We start from the raw sequence: 21,009 nt of genomic DNA, 5'->3' as shown, positions 1-21,009 counted from the left end.
GTTTTCACAGTAAGTCCTGGTGTCAGGCCTAGACACCAGGCCACAATTCTTCTCTTAAAGAAAAAAAAAAAAAGATTCCAACATTAGTTACAGTGGTAAGGAGGACTTTACTCAGGACTTGCTGTAGATGTCAAGAGTGTTAGAGTAGGGGAGAGGGTCCAGGTTCAACTCTGAATGCAGTAAGAACAAATGAGGATTTATGCAGCCAAGGACCCACTGGATGGTGGGCTCTCTCAGTGGATGGAAAATCACCAAGAGAAGACAAAGGCTTGGAGGGTTCTTGGTGGAGGCAGGTCGAGGACGTCAGCATCAGAGTTGGGGGGTGAGAAACTTGGTCAGATATCCAGTCGGGAATCTGTGTGCACTGACTTGGCAGAATTTGTGCTAAAACTAAGATAGGTAGGCACAGTGAGGACAGGGGGCCCGGTAGAGGCCTGGACAAGAAGGAGGCTCCGGGGAGCCTGACTGAAGACGGTCAAGGAGAGGGTCTTCGTCAGGTGTGACTGCTTGAGTTCAGTGTTAAGCATTCAAGGTGGCAGATATGAACCCCTGGGAGGTAACATTAAATGATGTGTAGAGTGACGGCCGTTTCCACTGTGAAGTCTTCTTTTGAAATCAGAATAAAACTTCACAAATTACCTCAACACGTATGAGATGCCTTTGTATAGAAAATCGACTTTGTGACTAATATGGATATATGTTCCTCTTAAGTTTCTAATAGGTAAAAGTCACACATATGTGATGTGTTCCCATCTGTTCACCTTTCTGTATCTCGTATCATTTGATGTATAATAGCTGTGCTCACTGGGCTTCCCTGGTGGCTCAGCTGTAAAGAATCTGCCTGCAATGCAGGAGACATGGGTTCCATCCCTCGGTCAAGAAGATCCCCTGGAGAAAGAAATGGCAACTCACTCCAGTATTCTTGCCTGGGAAATTCCATGGACAGAGGAGCCTGGTGGACCACAGTCCACGGGGTCACAGAGAGTCAGACATGACTTAGCAACTAAACCACTACCACCAGAGTGACTTCTAGAAAAATTAGTTTTCCTATTGGCACAGACTTCTGTGAAGGATTAGCATGGATGATCACAGTAGCCCTGAGAGGAGGGACCTTTAAAGCTGCCCTGATGCTACACTATCAGACTGTTTTAAATTTTATTTAACAAACATAAATAGTGCTTATTGTCAGACTATTCTAAATGCTTCTCAAGTGTTATGTTAATTAATCCTCAAAAGAACCCTACAAAGTGGTTATGCCACTGTTGTTCACTCTTTATAGATGAGGAAACAGAGGCCCAGAGGAGTTTAAAAAATTTGCCCAAGGTCACATAATGAGTAAATGGCAGGACTTGGATTTCAACCCAGGCTGCCTGACTCCAGTGTCTGCATTCTTAGTCTCTGTTAGGTTGCATCCTAGGCTTTTGCCTCCCAGGGATTCACTTCTCATTATTCTGGGCTTTTCTTTACTCTCTCCATGAATAAAGAATTATTCTTCTGGATTTAGTTATTCTCTGGACTTCGTTCAGACTGAAGTCAGGACTGAGGAGTGTGTTTAACATGAGGTCTCCTATAAATCGCAAGGTTATTTGTAAACAACTTTTCAGGTGTACTTTCAGCTTATAAGGAGAATGTGTTTATTGATAAAAGCACATTCCCTATCTCCTCCACAGTCTGTGTAGAATAACATCAGTGACACTTTCTAATCAAAGATTTGATGCTTCCCCCCCCCCCCCCCCCCCGGCAACTAGTAACCCCAGTAGAATTCTTTCCTTTTTTTTTTTTGCATAAATGATCCATTTGAAGTGAATGGTAATTCTTTGATAAAGACTTTGGGAAATTGAGTTCCGGATAATGCACAACTAGCACCAAAACTTTCTTAAAGGGGCAGATCTCCTTTGGAAACAGAACAGATCTAATCCCTAAAACATTTCTTTTGTAGTCTCTTTAAGTTTTAAGTTTTTCAAGCTAGTATTGAAAAAGGTTCTGGTTAATATAGCATTAGCAGCAAAGTTATATACATACATGTGGAAATCTTGAGTATTTCATGGTATGTTCACCTTAGATTTTTTAAAACTAAATTTTTTAAACTTTTAATTACAGATCTGTCTATGGCAGTACAGAAATTTTCCCAGTCACTGCAGGATTTCCAGTTTGAATGTATCGGTGATGCTGAAACAGATGATGAAATTAGTATCGGTAAGTACTGCTGTTTTTCAATATCCTAAGTAATAATTTTAAAAGTCTTACTTCAGATAATAACTTCATTGAAATCAAACAGATAACACACACCCAAATACTAAGTATGTCAAATATTCTGACTTTCATAGAAGTGTAAGGGTGATTTTTTGCTGCTGTGGAAGAATGTTATAAATTGTTTTAAAATTGAGGTCTGTGGTTTTTTCCATAAGGAAATTAATAATTCTATAATTCGGCTAAGCCCTTTGAGAAGATGTGGATAACACCCTTTTTTCTTTGCCTAAAAGTGAATCATTCAGGGAATTCCTGGGCGGTCCAGTGGTTAAGACGCCTCATTCTCATCGCCACGGGCCTGGGTTCAATATCTGGTCTAGAAACCAAGATCCCATGGCAGCGGGTTGTGGCAAAAAAAAAAAAAAAAAGGAAGAAGAAAACGGAAAACAAAAGTGAATCATTCAAAGAAATACATATTGGTTATCTACTATTAAATATACAAGGTATTAGTTTAAGAATTATCTCACATTTTTTAAACTTACTACTGATTTTTCTTTTAACTTCAGTATTTCTTTATAAAGAAAAAAGTATCAGTCATGACGTATTAGCCAGTATTAGTGTAGGACAGAGAACATTACTGGGATCAGGAGACTTGAGCCTTAATCTGATTTTTCCCTCATATTTAGCAATCCAACCCTGCTGAAAGCATGCCCCTTCCTGAATCGGGTGGTTTCATTTCCCATTAGTGAAGAGGTTGGATTTCGTGATCTCAAGTTTTATCTGTAGCTGAGTTTTTACTGGTTGAAGCTCTGATTCATGTAGCATTCTTTCCCCCACATTTTAACAATCCCTGCTTGTCAGTCTGCAGACATGGGGTCAGTCTGTGTGCTGGGTTAGTCAGGCAGTCATCTGTGCCAAGTTGCTCAGTCATGTCCGACTCTTTGTGACCATGGACTGCAGCCCACCAGGGTCCTCTGTCCATGAGATTCTCCAGGCAGTCAGGAGACTGTATAAAATATGTGTATACATTTTAGAGAATAATACATCAACGGTGCTCACATACCAGATAAAAATAGAATATTATAAGGATTTAATATAGACTCCTGAGCTGTAATGTGTATGTGATACACCTGCCGATCTCATTAAATGCCGACTGCGATTCCGAAGGTCTCAGGTGGAGTGTGGTTTCTGCGTTTCTTACACACTTGAAGCCTGGCCCACGGACTTTTCTTTAAGTAGCAGGACTTTGAAATCCCTGACACTCTTCTCCACAATCTTATTTCTCTCCTTCCTCTGAATTTTCTTTTTCTTTTATAGTTTTGTCAGGTGTACACGTATTTCTCAATATTTTTATTGTTTTCAAAAATCTATAAAGTATCAAGTCCAAACCCTGCTGTGAAAGGAAAGGGCTCTCAAGGAGAAGAAAAGCTGGAAGAGTTTCTGATTCCTCAGGCGGCTTTAGCTTGTGACAGTCACGAAGGTCCCTCCTGGAGAGGTCAGCTGCCCGGTCCGCAGACACGCTGCTCCTGCTATGTGGTTCACCTCGTATGGACCCCGCGTGGCCAGGCCAGGCTCTCGCAGAGGCCCCTGCCAGGCAGTCCATGATTTGCCCTCCCCTTTGGGAACATTTGGTACTCGGGGTGTACCAAATGGAGGTGGCTGGTGTTAAGATCACCAGGGGCTCCCTCCGCCCTCAGGTTTGTGGAGGAGGGTGGCTGAGCCTGACTTGGCGGAGGTGTAGGTAGGGTGCCTCTCAGAAGGAGGAGAGGGCTGCCACGTGGATCCCTGGCCACCTGACTTCCTCCTATTTACAGGCCGACTGGGGCAGGGCATGTCAGGGGTCACGTGACACCCATAGCCGGAACAATGGCGTCGTCCTGTGTGTCGCTTCATGACGTCTATATCATAAGTGTCTAGCCCCCAACATAGGTTTTGTAACACACGCCTCACCAGACAAAAGCCTAGATTGTATTACTAAAATGTTAGTATAGTAGCATTATTATTTAGAAAAAAGAAAGAACACCCACATACTCATATAATGGCAGTTAATTCCACTTAGTAATGAGACTGTAAAAAGCAGAGACATTATTTTGCCAACAAAGGTCCATCTAGTCAAAGCTATGGTTTTTCCAGTAATCAGGTATGGATGTGAGGGTTGGACCATAAAGAAAGCTGAGCACCGAAGAATTGATGCATTTGAACTGTGGTGTTGGAAACGACTCTTGAGAGTCCCTTGGACTGCAAGGAGATCCAACCAGTCTATCCTAAAGGCTATCGGTCCTGAATATTCATTGGAAGGACTGATGCTGAAGCTGAAACTTCAATACTTTGGCCACCTGATGCAAAGAACTGACTCTGGAAAAGACCCTGATGCTGGGAAAGACTGAAGATGGAAGGAGAAGGGCATGACAGAGGATGAGATGGTTGGATGGCATCACCTACTCAATGGACATGAGTTTGAGTAAGCTCTGAGAGTTGGTGATGGACAGGGAGGCGTGGCATGCCACAGTCCTTGGGGTCGCAAAGATTCGGACACGACTGAGCGACTGAACTGAATGAGACTGTAAAGTGCAAGAGGACAGAGGCCAGATCTTTTTCTTTCTTTTTTTTTTTTTCTTTCAGTCATTTCACTTTAGTACCTGATCCAGGGTCTGACTCTTGGTAAATTCTTGGTTAAATTGTTGAATAAATGACATAATTTCACTTATAAGCTTTATTTTTTTCATTTATGTGTATTTTTTTCTAATACAATTATATATAGTTATACTGCATATAGCTATATATTATATACAATTTGTTTCTTCTTTATAAAGAGATTTTTGGCAAATACTTCTGGATTTTTTATAGGTATTATACTTTTTCATTTTATGATTTTAAAATATTACATAGGTTTTTATACATGAATTTATGAAATACTCTCTTTGGTACACTCAGGTTGCTTCTAGTTGGTCTTTTGCTTTTTAACAGTACAATAAATACATTTCTTCATAATTTCCATTAAGTTTCTTACTTAAAAAAACTTTCTTGAAGTCACGTGGTGTAACAGCAGAGTTAGGAGACTTTAATCACTATGTTCTTCAACCGTGCAGGCGGGTCGATGGTAGGCAGTTTTCCCCGGTTGTGGTGAACTTGATATCTCAACTGTTCTCTGTCTCTTTCCACTTTGACTGAATGGATGTTATTATTTTGGCTCTTGCAGTTTAGATTGGAAAGGTGTAAATTGACCAGTATGCGAAGGCTTATGGTTATTGTTCAGTCACTAAGTTGTGTTCGACTGTTTGTGACCCCATTGACTGTAGCCTGCCAGGCTCCTCTGTCCATGGAATTCTCCAGGAGAGAAGACTGGAGTAGGTTGCCATGCCCCCCTCCAGGTGATCTTCCTGGGATCGAACTTGCATCTCCTGCACTGGCAGGGGGATTCTTTACCCCTGAACCACCAGGGAAGCGAAGACTGTGATAGGCAATGAATACTAAGTTCCAGCGCTTTCAGGGCTTTTTGGAATTAGATCCAAGCTGGGCAAGTGAAAGGTGAATACTATATGGGGGAAAGATGTTATTGCTCGCTATTTTTAAATCAAGAGACTTATTTAGCTCCTACTGGGAATCTGATTTAAATACCAATGCTTTCATAGGAAAACCTAATTTAGAGCACAGAGATTTATAAACAAAAATTATCTCTGAAACAACTATTGTAAAAATACGGATATATTCCCATATCCTCACCAGCACTTTTTATCTTTTTATTGCACCACCAAATGCACTGTAAATTGTTAAAAATAACTAGTATATAATAAAAACTAAAAGACTTTGAGGCTAACACAAGCTGTTGTACCAAGGACAGTGATCTGGGAATGTATCCCTGAGGATAATGGGTAAGGCTGGTATGGATGGAGTTGCAAGAACTACCCTTACCTTCATCAGCTCCAGTTCCACATGGGAAGATGCAAAGTTTCGGCTGTCTTTAAAACAGCGCCCTGAAACCCCAGTTTCAGGTTCTTCTTTATTCTTCTGACTTAATGAAAGAGGAATGAAGTGAGGACAGCTGTGAAGGTTCACACTGAGTAATAGTCACAATATCCTCAGCCAGAGCAGCCTTGAGACTTACCAATGATGTAAGCACTGCAAACAGTGACTTTCAAAAAAAGCTCATCTTTTATAAGCAAGCAGTGTCTCTGCAAAATAACTTATGAAGACATTTGCGAACTTTTCTGTGTACAAGTTATGGTGGTGAGAGTGGGTGGAAGATGAGTAAGATGTCTGCTTTCAGCGTGCTTATAGTAGAATAAGGTGAAAAACAGGTTTTGAGCAAAGTAAGGAAAAGAGAGCGCTGTCACTGTATCAGGGTCACGAGTGAGCCTGTGCAAGCTCTTCCGGGAGTTAGTGAGACGCGTGGGCCTGTGTCTGTTCCGCAGGTCAGACCCACTCTTCAGCTGTCCCCATCCGCGCCCACCCTTCTGGCCGTGTGCTTGCCGGTTTGTTGGTTTGTTTTCTTGGTGCCAGTGAGACATTGCTGGCTTGGAAGGAAGCAAAATGGGACTAGTCGTCTGGGACCCAGTGGGGAATTCTGTGGCTCGTAGAGCAGGTCAGTTGTTTCCCCAGCTGAAGTCCCACGCAGCAGAGCGTCCCACGCTCTACCTGGAGCACCTCTTTCTCATCCTAGAGCAGCAGGAAGCCAGTCCTCCTCTGAGGATGGTTGAGCTGCCTCTGAGCATTTGATTGCTTCCTTTTATCTGTCCACTATGGTGCTGGCCCAATGGGAGGCCATCCAGCTTAACTTCCCACAGCTGTTCTCATTGCCCACTTTTCATGCTGCTTTGTTTTTCTGGACTGAGGAAACACGCTGAGTTAGGAATAGGTTAGGAATTGATTAGCTGGACACTTGGGACTTAGAAACTGATGATGGAGGGGAGAAGAGTGATCACAAACTGGCGTAAGAATCAGTGCCCCTCAAATAACGTATTTATATGGTTAGATGTTGCTTAGTCTCTCTTTGTGACCCCAGGCTCCTCTCTCCATGGGATTTCTCAGGCAAGAGTGCTAGAGCGAGTTGCCATTTCCTTCTCCAAGGCATTTTCCTTGACCAGGATTTGAACCTGCGTGTCCTGCATTGGCAAGCAGATTCTTTACCACGGGGGCAGACTGGATACAAAATGTATCATTGCATAACCATAATTATACAGAAGATAATACCTGCTGCACTAATCCTGGTACATACATGGAAACTGATGATGTTATGTGTCCATCCCTAAAACCTTACTAGTGGTTAATAAAATACTCTGTACAGAACATAAAAACACTATTCTTTTGAAAACTCAATAGTGGTTCATTCGAGCAAGTAGAAGCTCCAAGATACTACTGTGAACCTCTCTGAGGTGGTGCTTTTCCCTTGGTTAATTTAGCACTTTAGACTATGGGATAATAAAGGTCTGTAAATCTTAGTGTATCACTTCAGAATTTATGTCCATGCCAAGTGTGGGGCTTGCAAGTGACTATATTTTTTTTCCTGCATACTCAGTGTCTGTAGTTTGAAAACACTTTTAACCAAGTCTTAAAAGAAGTCTATATTAAAAACAAAATCAAATATTGTTAGTCATGCTGAACCAGTGCCAGTAAAAATATTAGTCATTAATATGAGGCAAAGCTCATTCATTCTATGTAATCTTGGAAACTATTGGAAAGTCCGGTTGTGGTTTGTCATAAACAGCTTGATTAGTGATGTTCTGTGATGGCCTATTGCAGTGCTCAGGAAAGTCCTGGCCCATATGACCTTTGCATTCAAGAGATTAAACATTTACCAAGAAGGAGAGTCAGTTTGCTAGTAAATATTTTAGGTGGGGACTTAACTCCTTTAGACACACCTAAAGAGAAAATTCCTGTGGTAGAGACAGGCAACATCCAACCGCTTGTCAACTAAGGTTATTGCTCTTAACTCTGAGTGGAGAAATGAGGCCATAATAGGTAATTCAGATCAAAATATATTTCATAATAATTGTCCAGATAGGTCTGACATAACTCATGTGTCTGTGTTAAGGTCTCTGTTTTGAATGCAGATATGCAGACATAGCCATAACAGTGGTGAGTGCTTAATAGTTCTTAGAATGAAGAGCATAATATATTTATTAAAGCCCTTTTACATGGAAGTCTACATGTAAATCATATGTGTACATATTGATAGATGGTAACTTGACCCCTTAAGTTTTCTATACTGAATTGGCTGGACTGTGCCTTATGTTTTGAGTTATTTTCTGACTTCAGGAGACTGCACTGAAAGGTAAGACTATAGGAGACGGATTTAAAATACTGACGTTTTCTGACACAGGGACTTTATTGTATCTTCCAGAGCAAATAGTGCTTTACCCAGGTGCAAATATTTGTTGTTAGATTACCTTTCTGAAGCTAAGTGTGCACCAGTGTAACACAATGATTAAGTGAAATCGCCCAAGAATGTGAACAGAAGCCTGAAACTGATCATTAATGCCTTCTCGGAGGGTGTGAAGTAGAAGACATTTTTCAGGAGAGTGTTTGAAAATTATTTTCATTTTCCTTGTTCGAGGAGTTGTGCTTAGTTGCTCAGTCGTGTCGGATTTTTTGCAACCCATAGATTGTAGCCTGCCAGGCTCCTCTGTCCATGGAATTCTTCAGGCATGAACCTGGAGTGAGTAGCCATTCCCTTCTCCAGGGGATCTTCCAGACCCAGGGATTGAAAGCAGGTCTCCTGCATTGCAGGCTGGGGGAAAATACATAAATCTTTTATCAAATACATCCATTGCCTTTGAGAATGCATCTGTTAGGTCTCATGGAAAGGTAGTGTTTGATTCAGTTTTCCAAGTGATAAACAAGAATATGGTCTAGTGTGGGAGGTATGGCAAATAGTTTTCTTTGTGTGTTTTGAGAGGATTCCTTTATAGAATAGAAACACTTTTGAGAAATAGTAACCTATATTTCAGGTTAAAAAGGATTAGTATATTTATAAATCTCAGGAAATTAACTTAAACAATAAAACATAAATAAAATCATAAATGATTTTAGCTAAGCAAAAAACACACCTATTTTCTTCAAGTTAAACTAATAAATTTCAGTTATTAAGCTACTAAACTGAAAATGCTTCTGTAAAGGTTTTCCTCAGGATTTAGTTATGCGCTACAAATCCTCATCCATAGAGATCACTACTATCGTTGGTCTGATGATGGCAGGATGAATAAGGTAGAGCATGGCCTGAAACTGTTCTTGGGCATCTCTTAGGAAAAAGTTAGCAAACCAGAGACAATGCCATTACCAACCATAGCCGAACTCTTAAAAAAGAAATGACCTGCAATTTTATTAAATTCTAGGAAACAAATTACCTTCTCATTTGCTGAGTCAAAAGAAAATCCATCAGTTATTACAGACCTTCATTACAACCCACTTAAATGTGGTTATATAAATCAGGAAGTCCTCTATTAAAGTGGAACATTTCCAAATGCCTAAATTGTTTATATAAATAACATTTTCTTTTGAACTCTGTAGAGAAAGCATATTTGACTTTTTATGGCTCTCAGTTGGACAATTGAATTATTGTTTTGCATTTTCTTTTACCACCCTTATTTTTGCACCCACACAGAAACCACCCACAATTAAGGATTGAAACAGCTGGGAAAGTTGCACATTTCAGGTGGAGTTCCTGTCTTTAAAAAAACATGCCATTTGAGGGAGATGTTTACATCATGTTATCTCTGTATTTTAAAGAACTTTATTTGATTTAATTTTAAAAAAAAAGAACTTTATTTGATTTAATTTGAAATTCAAAGTCTTAGATTGTTTTTCCAGAATCTGAAGTTAAAAAAAGAAACTTATCATGTTAAAAGTCATTTCTCAAAGAAAAAAATTTATCTTTGTCTCAAAGACAAATTTATTTATTGATATACATTAGAACCCCTCTCTGTCTTCTGTGATTTATTCTACTAAACAAAAGGTGGTTGGATTTTTCACAGAAAACTCAAGTCTCTTATCTTCTCCAGCAAATTATATGCTCTTTGAGGTCAGAAAGTTTTCTCACATTTAGATTCCTGCAGCATTCTTTAGCACCTTATTTGTAGCAGAAGCTTAGTAAATATTTATTGCATAAAAATCCACCTGGAAAATCTAGTAAGTGTTTATAGAAACAAATCACTCTAAGGTACATAAATAAAATTTTAGGATCATATGTTAAAAAATAAAATATGTACATATTTGCATATATCTAGATGATTCTTTTCAGCATGGTAATAAACTAAATTTTGAGAGGGAAAATAGTTCATATATAGCCATCCCTCAGTATTCACAAAGGATTGGTTTCAGGAGCTTTCATGGATACCAAAATTCTTAGATGCTCAAGCCCCTTATGTACAGTGGTGGTAGTGTTTGCATGTAACTTACACAGTCCTCTTGTGTATATACTTTGTTACCTGTAGTTTAGTTACAATACCTAACACAATATAAGCACTATGCAAGTGGCTGTAATTTTGATGTAAGTGCTGTATAGATAGTTGCCAGCAAGTGGCAGATTCAGGTTTTGCTGGTTGAAACATTTTGGAATTTTTTTTTCTTCAAGTATTTTCAGTTCACAGTTGGTTGAATTTGACTGAGGATGCTGAACCCGTGGATACAGAGTCAACTGTATTTATTTACAAATATAGCACAGACATATATGCAGCTTTTGTACATTTATGAGAATGATTTGGAACAAATATCTTAATATTTGTAAATATCTAGACCAGAGCTAAACGTTTTAAATTCTTTAGTTTATTCAATGTTTGCTGACTACCTGTGAGGTGACCAGCTCTGTGGCCATCCCTAGTGACCTGATGGTGAAAGAGTAGTCAAAGCTTTTTCCTCATGGAGTGTACAGACTAAAGGATAAACTAGGAGCAATATCTTTTCTTTAGGATAACATGACTTAAAAAAGGCTTATTTCAGGGTGATTAGAGGTTTGCTCGGAGAAGGCCATGGCACCCCACTCCAGTACTCTTGCCTGGAAAATCCCATGGATGGAGGAGCCTGGTAGACTGCAGTACATGGGGTCTCACAGAGTTGGACACGACTGAAGTGACTTAGCAGCAGCAGAGGTTTGCTGATTACTTTCCTTATGTAGGGGGCTTCCTAGGTGGCGCAGTGGTAAGGAATCCAACTGCCAATGCAAGAGACACAAGAGATGCATCCCTGGTTCAGGAAGATCCTCTGGAGGAGGAAGTGGCACCCCATTCCAATATTCTTACCTGGAAAATTCCATAAACAGAGGAGCCTTGTGGGCTACTACTGTCCATGGAATTGCAAGAAGTTGGACATGACTTAGCATGCACACACACAAGCTTCCTTATATGGAGCAAAGGGAATTTTTAGAAATTGGTAAGTAACTTGTGCTGAGCAAACCAGAGGTGATTGGTTCACCTAGGCCTTATTTTCTCGAGAGCCAGCATGGAAACTTAAGTTTTGGCTTGCTGATGTGGAGTTTTGCACATTTAGCATGGTTCAGTCGCTCAGTCATGTCTGACTCTTTGCAGCCCATGGACTGCAGGACAACAGGCTTCCCTGTCCATCACCAACTCCTGAAAGAAAGAAAGAAAGAAAAAGAAAGTGAAGTCACTCAGTCATCTCTGACTCTTTGCGATCCCATGGACTGTAGCCTACCAGGTTCTTCTGTCCATGGGATTTTCCAGGCAAGAATACTGGAGTGGGTAGCCATTTCCTTCTCCAGAAGCTTCCTCAAACTCATGTCCATTGCATCGGTGATGCCATCCAACCATCTCATCCTCTGTCATGCCCTTCTCCTCCCACCTTCAAACTTTCCCAGTATCAGGGTCTTTTCCAGTGAGTCAGTTCTTCGCATCAGGTGGCCAAAGTACTGGAGTTTCAGTTTCACCCTCAGTCCTTCCAATGAATATTCAGGACTGGTCTCCTTTAGGATGGACTGGTTGGATCTCCTTGCAGTCCAAGGGACTCTCAAGAGTCTTCTCCAACACCACAGTTCAAAAGCATCAAGTGTTCAGCACTCCACTTTCTTTATAGTCCAATTTTCACATCCATACATGACTACTGGAAAAACCATAGCTTTGACTAGACAGACATTTGTTGGCAAAATGATGTCTCTGCTTTTTAGTATGGTGTCTAGGTGTCATAGCTTTTCTTACAAGGTGCAAGCGTCTATTAATTTCATGACTGCAGTCACCATCTGCAGTGATTTTGGAGCCCCCCAAAATAAAATTTCTCACTGTTTCCATTGTTTCTCCATCTACTTACCATGAAGTGATGGAACTGGATGCCATGATCTTAGTTTTCTGAATGTTGAGTTGTAAGCCAACTTTTTCTCTCTCCTCTTTCACTTTCATCTAGAGACTGTTCAGTTCCTCTTCAGTTTCTGCCATACGGGTGGTGTCATCTGCATACCTGACATTATTGATATTTCTCCTGGCAGTCTATATTCCAGCTTGTGCTTCATCCAGCCTGGCATTTTGCATGATGTACTCTGTATAGAGGTTAAATAAGCAGGGTGACAATATATAGCCTTCATGTACTTCTTTCCAAATTTGGAACCAGTCTGTTGTTCCAGGTCTGGTTCTACCTGTTGCTTCTTGATCTGCATACAGATTTCTCAGGAAGCAGGTCAGGTTGTCTGGTATTCCCATCTCTTGAAGAATTTTTCACAGTTTGCTGTGATCCACACAGAAAAAGGCCTTCATGTAGTCAATGAAGCAGACATAGATTTTTTTTTGGAAATCTATTGGTTTCTCTATGATCCAGCAGATGTTGGCAATTTGATCTCTGGTTCCTCTGCCTTTTCTAAATCCAGCTTGAACATCTGGAAGTTCATGGTTCATGTACTATTAAAGCGTGGATTGGAGAATTTTGAGCATTACTTGGCTTGCACATGAGATGAGTGAAATTGTGCGGTAGTGTGAACATTCTTTGGCATAGCATTTCTTTGGGATTGGAATGAAAGCTGACTTTTTCCAGTCCCGTGGCCACTGCTGAGTTTTCCAAATTTGTTGGCATATTGAGTGCAGCACTTTCACAGCATCATCTTTTAGGATTTGAAATAGCTCAACTGGAACTCATCACCTCCAATGGCTTTGTTCCTAGTGATGCTTCCTAAGGCTCACTTGACTTCGCACTCCAGGATGTCTGGTTCTAGGTCAATGATCACACCATTGTGGTTATCTGGGTCATTAAGACTTTTTCTGTATAGTTCTTCTGTGTATTCTTGCCACCTCTTAATATCGTCTGCTTCTGTTAGGTCCATACTATTTCTGTCCTTTATTATGCCCATCTTTGCATGAAACGTTCCCTTGGTATCTCTAATTTTCTTGAAGAGACCTCTAGTCTTTCTCATTGTGTTGTTTGTGTTGATCACTATTTCTTTGTGTTGATCACTTAGGAATGCTTTCTAATAAGCCTTGCTATTCTTTAGAAGTCTGCATTCAGATGGTTATCTCTTTCCTTTTCTCCTTTGCCTTTTTCCTCTCTTCTTTTTCAGCTATTTTTAAGGCCTCCTCAGACAACCATTTTGCTTTTTGCATTTTTTTTTCCTTGGGGATGGTCTTGATCACTGCCTCCTGTACAGTGTCATGAACTTCTGTCCATTATTCTTCAGGCACTCTATCAGATCTAATCCCTTGAATCTATTTGTCACTTCCACTGTCTAATCATAAGGGATATGATTTAGGTCATACCTGAATGGTCTAGTGGTTTTCCCTACTTTTTTCAATTTAAGTCTGAATTTGGCAATAATGAGTTCATGATCTGAGCCACAGTCAGCTCCTAATCTTGTTTTTGCTGACTGTATAGAGCTTCTCCATGTTTGGCTGCAAAGGATATAATCAATCTGATTTTGGTGTTGACCATCTGTTGATGTCCAAACGTCTTCTCTTGTATTGATGGAAGAGGGTGCACTCTCTTGGCAAATCTGTTAGCCTTTCCCCTGCTTCATTTTGTACTCCAAGGCCAAATTTGCCTGTTACTCTAGGTGTCTCTTGACTTCCTACTTTTGCATTCCAGTCCCCTATAATGAAAAGGACATCTTTTTTAGGTGTTAGTTCTAGAAAGTCTTGTAGGTCTTCATAAAACCATTCAATTTCAGCTTCTTCAGCATTACTGGTTGGGACATAGACTTGGATTACCTTGAAATTGAATGGTTTGTCTTAGAAACTAACAGATCATTCCTTCATTTTTGAGATTGCACCCAAATATTGCATTTCAGACTCTTTTGTTGACCATGATGGCTACTCCATTTCTTCTAAGGGATTCTTGCCCACAGTAGTAGATATAATGGTCATCTGAGTTAAATTTGCCCATTCCAGTCTATTTTAGTTTATTGACTCCTAAAATGTTGATGTTCCCTCTTGCCATTTCCAGTTTGACCACTTCCAATTCACCTTGATTCATGGACCTAACATTCCAGGTTCCTATGCAGTATTGTTCTTTACAGCATCAGATTTTATTTCCATCACCAGTCACATCCACCCCTGGGCTTGTTTTTGCTTTGGCTTTGTGGAGTTTTGTACAGGTGACCCCATTTTTGTCCTAACCTGGTTATTTTAACCAGCCAAAGAACCAGAGATTAGAGTACGAAACTTGATTTTGTAGCTTTCTTCCATTCTTTTTGACCTGTTTATGCTTCTATTTCCTATTGGTGAAACTTACTTATTCTCTAGATATTCAAGTGCTAACCACATCTACATAACCATCTATGGGTTAAGTAATTTCTATTTGTTCTCCTTGGGTGCAGGTGTGCATACTAAGTTGCTTACATTGAGTCTGACTCTCTGCCACCCTGTGGACTGTAGTCTGTCAGGCTCCTCTATCCATGTGATTCTCGAGGTGAGAATACTGGAGTGGGTTGCCATTTCCTTCTCCAGGGGATCGTCCCAACCCAGGGATCAACCTCATGTCTTTTAAGTCACCTGCTTTGGCGAGCCATCTGGGAAGCCCTTTCTTTGGGTGACAAACATTAAATACCAGTTACAGTTCAGCCGCAATTATGTCGAATGCTATAACTGCAAAATGCACTATGTTAGGAGAACATATTTAAGATAGACCAGGGCTGAAAGTGAAAGAGGAGAGTGAAAAAGCTGCCTTGAAACTCAACATTCAAAAACTAAGATCATGACATCCGGTGCCATCGCTTCATGGTGAATAGATGGGGAAACAGTGGAAACAGTGAAAGACTTTATTTTCTTGGGCTCCAAAATCACTGCAGATGATGACTGCAGCCATGAAAGTAAAAGACTCTTGCTACTTGGAAGAAAAGCTATGACACACCTAGGCAGCATATTAAAAAGCAGAGACATTACTTTGCCAACAACGGTCCGTCTAGTCAAGGCTACGGTTTTTCCAGTAGTCATGTATGGTTCTGAGCACCGATAAATTGAAGCTTTTGAACTGTGGCATTGGAGAAGACTCTTGAGAGTCCCTTGGCCTGCAAACAGATCTAACCAGTCCATCCTAAAGGAGATCAGCCCTGGGTGTTCACTGGAAGGACTGATGTTGAAGCTGAAGCTCCAATACTTTGGCCACCAGTTGGGAAGAACTGACTCATTGGAAAAGACCCCAATGCTGGGAAAGATTGAAGGCTGGTGGAGAAGGGGACGACAGAGCATGAGATGGTTGGATGGCATCACCGTCTCGATGGACTTGAGTCTGAGCAAGCTCTAAGAGTTGGTGATGGACAGGGAAGCCTTTTGTGCTGCGGTCCATGGGGTTGTAAAGAGTCGGACATGACTGAGCGACTGAACTGAACTGAAGTCTGGTTAGGTGAGTAGGAAGATGAAGGAAAACCATTCTAGAAAAGTGATGTTTAATTCAGTCTTAAAGTAGCTGAAGGGGAATAGGACAAACACTTTGAATCTAGGGAAGGGATGAATAAAGGTCTAGGGAAGGAAAGGAGACAGCCGAGGGGGAAAAAAGGTTATGTCTTTTGAATGTTATGGGCAGGTAGACCAGACCTGGAAGGCCATTGCTTGGCATTAATCAGAGAAATGACATTGTATTTGTATTTAAAAAGAACTCTGACTGCCGTGTGGAACATTTAATAAGGCTGCCCCAGATGAACTTTCTTACAATGTTGTACTTGGCCATTTCTCTGGATTTACACGCAACAGAAAATGTTACAGGGAAGAAGAAAATGTGACTCCGTGTGGCTTCCTGTTGCTTTTGTTATGGTGTCTATGCGTAATGTTCAACCTCGGGGAACCATGCCCCTGTGCCTGAATGGTGAACCAAAGTGCCTTTGTTCAGGGAACTAGCCTGACCCTGTCGACTGCTGCAGGGCTGTGAGAAAGAAGAGCTTAACACATCCCTATTCCGAGTCTGCCCATTCCAGGAGATATTTGCACAATTAATTCCCCTTTAACTTTTCTTCCTTACCTCCTTCCCTCTCTTCTCTATGAAAGAACCTGGCATCCAGACCCAGATAAGATGGTTACCTTGAGATCCCAGTGTACCATCTTGTCGGTCTGCTGGCTTTCTAAATAAAGTCATTATCCCTTGCCCCACTGCCTCATTTCCAGCTTATGGGCCTGTCTTGCAGCAAGCAGAGCGACTGTGGACTCGATAACTCTTTGTTATGGGCATGGGAAACTTGCCTTTAGAGCTTAACAATGTGAATACTTGGTTGGTTTGCGTTAAGCACTTGCACTGAGCCACAGAACCAGCGTTGGAGTATATTTCTTTTATTTTAAGTATGAATAGAATGGCCTTGGTAAAATGACCTTGGAATCATATGCTTCATTTATAATTTTAAGTCTGAAGGAAGGCATACTCTTGATGACATTTTCATCATAATTTTTTGCATAATAACAGAAATATGTTTTATTGCATGTTGGTAAATATCAGGTATCAAAAAGGTAAGCCATGGCCCATGTGTGTGGTGGGTGCATAGTTTGCACTTCTGTTGGTTAAATTTCTGCTTTGCTTAATACAGTTTATCCACTGTGTAAATTCTGCATCCACTTTGAAAACAGCTTTTGAAAACAATGTTGTGTCACAGTTATCTTCTTGGTGTGGAATAGTTTATATCTTTCTATTTGGGAGCTGGATTTCTTTAGTTCTAGGATAATTCTTGTTCCTTCTTTATGTCCATGTGAGAGTGGGAAATTGGACAAGCTATTTTTAGTACTTTTTTTTTTTTTTTAATTTTCAGAAAAACCCTACTTCTGACAAATGATGGTCTGGTTTCTTAGAATCCCAAGCTTAGTATCTTAGAGTAGAGAGAGACCTTGGAGAATATGAGAGCTAAATTTCATGTTGATTTAGGTGAAATGATTTTAAGTCACACAAGTATTAGAACCTTGATCGCCTGGCTCCTAGGTAATGCAGTTTGACTCTGAATTTACTTGTCCATTCACTCAGTAACGCACGTGTGATTTGTTAGACACTGTTTGGGTGCTGGAGACACATCAATGTGCCAAACAGAAAAAGAAGAAATCCCCACCCTAATGGGTTTGCCATTTGTCAGAGGAGTTAGATGATAAAATATGTAACTTTATTATATATTAAATTCAACCATAAGTGCTGTAGCGATACAAAAAGAAAGGAGATTGCTTAAAAGTTTTCTTCAGTATTTTTAATATACAGATACCTAATTTTAAGATAGTGATTTTATTGTAAACTGCCTATAAAATGAACCTCATTTTACCCTCCATTCCCTGCATGATCAATAAAATTTACATGACCATGTGAGCATTGACCTGTTTCTAGATTTGAACCAATTGGTGCAAAAGGCATAAAGGTGCCTTCCTAACTAGAGTACAAGGATTGGTTTCCAGAGAATATCACAGAGACTGTGTTAGCCACATAGTCTCAAGTTTAGTTTGCATGTCCTCAGAAGACACTTCAGGCTTGATTGAAGCTGCCCTTATGAGAGGTTTATTCTGGATTGAGTATATGTGATAAATTATAGCACGGAAGTCTTGGCCAGTTCAGAGCTGAGTCAGAGATTGCCTTCATCAGCATTTTTTAATAGACTAACAGAGAACCTTTCTAAATGTGAATGAAATCGTAAAAGTTACAGGTCAGTTCTGACATGAAAGGCTTGGAAAGGCAGAAAGGCAACGGTTCTGAAGACTCTGTCGGAAATAGGTGAGTTAGAAGGCAGGGTATGGGCACTCAGAGGCGAACGGAAAACTCACTGACAGAAGGCAGGGCCAACACGGAGCGATGGACAGAGATTTGGACTAAGGGAGGAAGAGAGCAAGAAAGCAGTTAAATAACAGCCTATAAAGCAACGAAAAGCTCGCCCTGGATAGTTGCCAAGGAATATGTGGCTGGGACCAGAGCTAATCCGGAGTGATCTCCCAGTCACTGGGAGGCTTCAGGATGGGTGCCGAGTCGTGGTTTGGAGGGCTGTAGAGAGAGGAGTTTGGGGCCCTCCTGAGTCTTAGGACGGAGACACGGTGTGTATTTCCTCCGGAACAGTGAGGGCCGCGAGTCTACTTCTGCCGTTGAAAGTACAGATCTGCTTTCAAGGACAGCTTTACAAATCTTAGTTTAAAAAATTACACACACACATACATATGTGTATACTGCTTTCTATTTAAATATATTTTAAACCCTTAATTCCTCATCCAAAGCATGCATTCCTCCCCAATCCACCGAAGTCAACAATTGTCAGCTGCCTACCATCAGAGTCACCAATGGGGAGCCTTAAAATGTTGATTCTTGAGCTCCACCCCCAGATGTGAACTAGGGTAGAATCCCCTGGGTTGAGAGTTTAGGAGCCTTTCATTTTATGGAGATACTTAGTGTCTTACGTAACCTGTGGAAACCACTACTCTTCACAATGTACGTGTGCTTTATACCGAGGGAGGGAGGCACAGCTGGGGAAGGTGCTAAAACTGGGAAGAAGTCTGTTCCAGAGGTGTGCTCTGTGGGTCCCCAGACCCCTGATGCCCAGCATTCTGCCCCTGGAGCCACCGAGGCCGTAGAAGCCATGTGTTTGTGGGGAAACCTCGTCATCTGTTGCTCCCTTTTCCTGCACAGCCTAAAAAGAGTTTTGCTTTATGCAGACAAATTATCTGCCTAACTGCCTGTCTATCTTAGAATGAGAGACAGTGTTCGTGGGCTAGTGTAGATGCTGTGCAGATTTCCCGGGGATGAAAAAGACAATCAGCTTTTCACATTAAAATCACATAGAAGATGTGACTTAGTTTGTGTTCATATAGATGTTGGATTCTTTAAAATTCCCTACTGACAATATTTTCTGAATGTGAAGAACCTTCTCCGGTACATACAAACATGAATAGGACCTTCCTTTATCCTTATTAAGCTTAGAAAATAGAAGGGGGTCAAAAAATATCTTTATGATACAATCACTGTAATACTCAAGAGAATGTGCTGAGTGCTTTAGGTATAATAGTAACAGAAATGCTGTGAGATCACCAAAGCTGGAAGAAGGGACGTCAGAAGATGCTCGGAAAGAAACTGTTATTTGAACTGGGTCCTAATGTCTAGGTAAGGGACAGCTTGGGAAATGTGTATTAAAGGAAAGACATGGAAGTGGGATACTATAGGAATGTTAGTAGTTTCAAAGTCCTAAGTTAGAGATTAGAAGTAGTAACATCTCAGGGTAACATAATTGGAAAGGTACTTATCATGGCCGTGTCGTGGAAGCCTCAAATCATTTGAAGCCTCAACACTTTGGACTTGATTCACTCATTCAGTTTTTGAGTTGGATGATGACATAATCAAAGGTGCCCTTTAGGAATTTTATTTTGACCATTAGTGCATATGGTGAGTTGGAGCTGAAGGAGCTGGAAAACCAGTAACCAGGCTGTTGTGATAGCATTGCAGAGATGAAGTGTTACCCTTACATGGGCTTGGGGAAGCATAGAGGAGAGAGCACCAGCCTTTGGTGACAGAATGTGTGGCAGGAAGGACTGAGGGTAACCCATCACTTGAATTACAGAAGAGTCGCGTCCATTTATATGTTTATATGTGGCCAGGCTTCCTGGGGGTGGAGCAGAATTATGAGTTAAGTTTCAGTACAAGTTAAGTTTTGAGATTCAGACAAAATTCCTAATGGAAATTCCGAGGATGTATAATTGGATTTGTTAAATTTAGAACACTGAGGTGGGTGGTGTGGGACTCTGTCTCGAGTAGAGGGACATTGTGTAAGTTTCAGGTGAGCTAATTTGAATTTAAAGTTCAGCTCTGCAAGTCACTAGCTCCATGACCTTGCATACTATTTAACCTGGATATGTCAGTTTAATTATTTGAAAAATAGGAGAATGGTTGTAGAAGATCTGGGAGTTTTAGTTGTGAGTGCCTCCTAGGGTGTTCTGAGGATTAAATAGCTGTGCACCATGCTGGTGTAGATACACAGTCTCCTGTTTCCCCAGCCCTGGCTTCCAGCTCTTTCTCCTTTGTGAGGATGGGCTTCAACTGGAGTCAGTTTGGGGACTAGGAGAAGGAAAAATAGCTTGTGAGGAGAGAAGGGTGATGGTGGGGAAATCAGAGATAGGGAGACAGAAAAGTATAGCTGAAGATGGAAAATGGTGAGACCAGAGGCTTGATGGAGAGCTGTAAACTTTTGAGAGGAAGAGGGCCCCTCCTCTGAGACAGGCGCATTGAGGAGAATGAATGGAGACAGTGTTGATCAGAGAAGCAGGAGGCCAGGCCATCTGGTGTGAGCAAGGGAAGTTTGGGGCTGGGCTCTTGAGAAAGGAGAACATTCTTCTTAGATAGCCACTGTGGGAAATAAGATTAGGAGTAAACTAGAGTTGAAGAAAAAGACTTCCAGGAAGCAGAGGGGTTAGATCGCTTGACCTCTTCGTGTTCTTGTGGGTGTGTAAATGACAAAAGCGAGAAGGT

The 21,009-nt window shown here is 40.9% G+C and overlaps 1 protein-coding gene across 1 annotated transcript in view; it reads left to right on the top strand.

Annotated features, from left to right (window-relative positions):
* ARHGAP42 (Rho GTPase activating protein 42) overlaps positions 1-21,009 on the top strand; it is a 314,057-nt gene that overhangs the window by 77,382 nt on the left and 215,666 nt on the right. Inside the window, exon 2 of the mRNA XM_043896938.1 lies at positions 2,101-2,196. Within this exon, the coding sequence (XP_043752873.1) occupies positions 2,101-2,196 (96 nt within the window). The remainder of the gene's footprint in view (positions 1-2,100; positions 2,197-21,009) is intronic.

The sequence above is a fragment of the Cervus elaphus genome, chromosome 1 (genome assembly GCF_910594005.1).
Source record: "Cervus elaphus chromosome 1, mCerEla1.1, whole genome shotgun sequence".
NCBI classification, from domain to species: Eukaryota; Metazoa; Chordata; class Mammalia; order Artiodactyla; family Cervidae; genus Cervus; species Cervus elaphus.
This window is presented reverse-complemented; position numbering and strand designations above follow the sequence as displayed.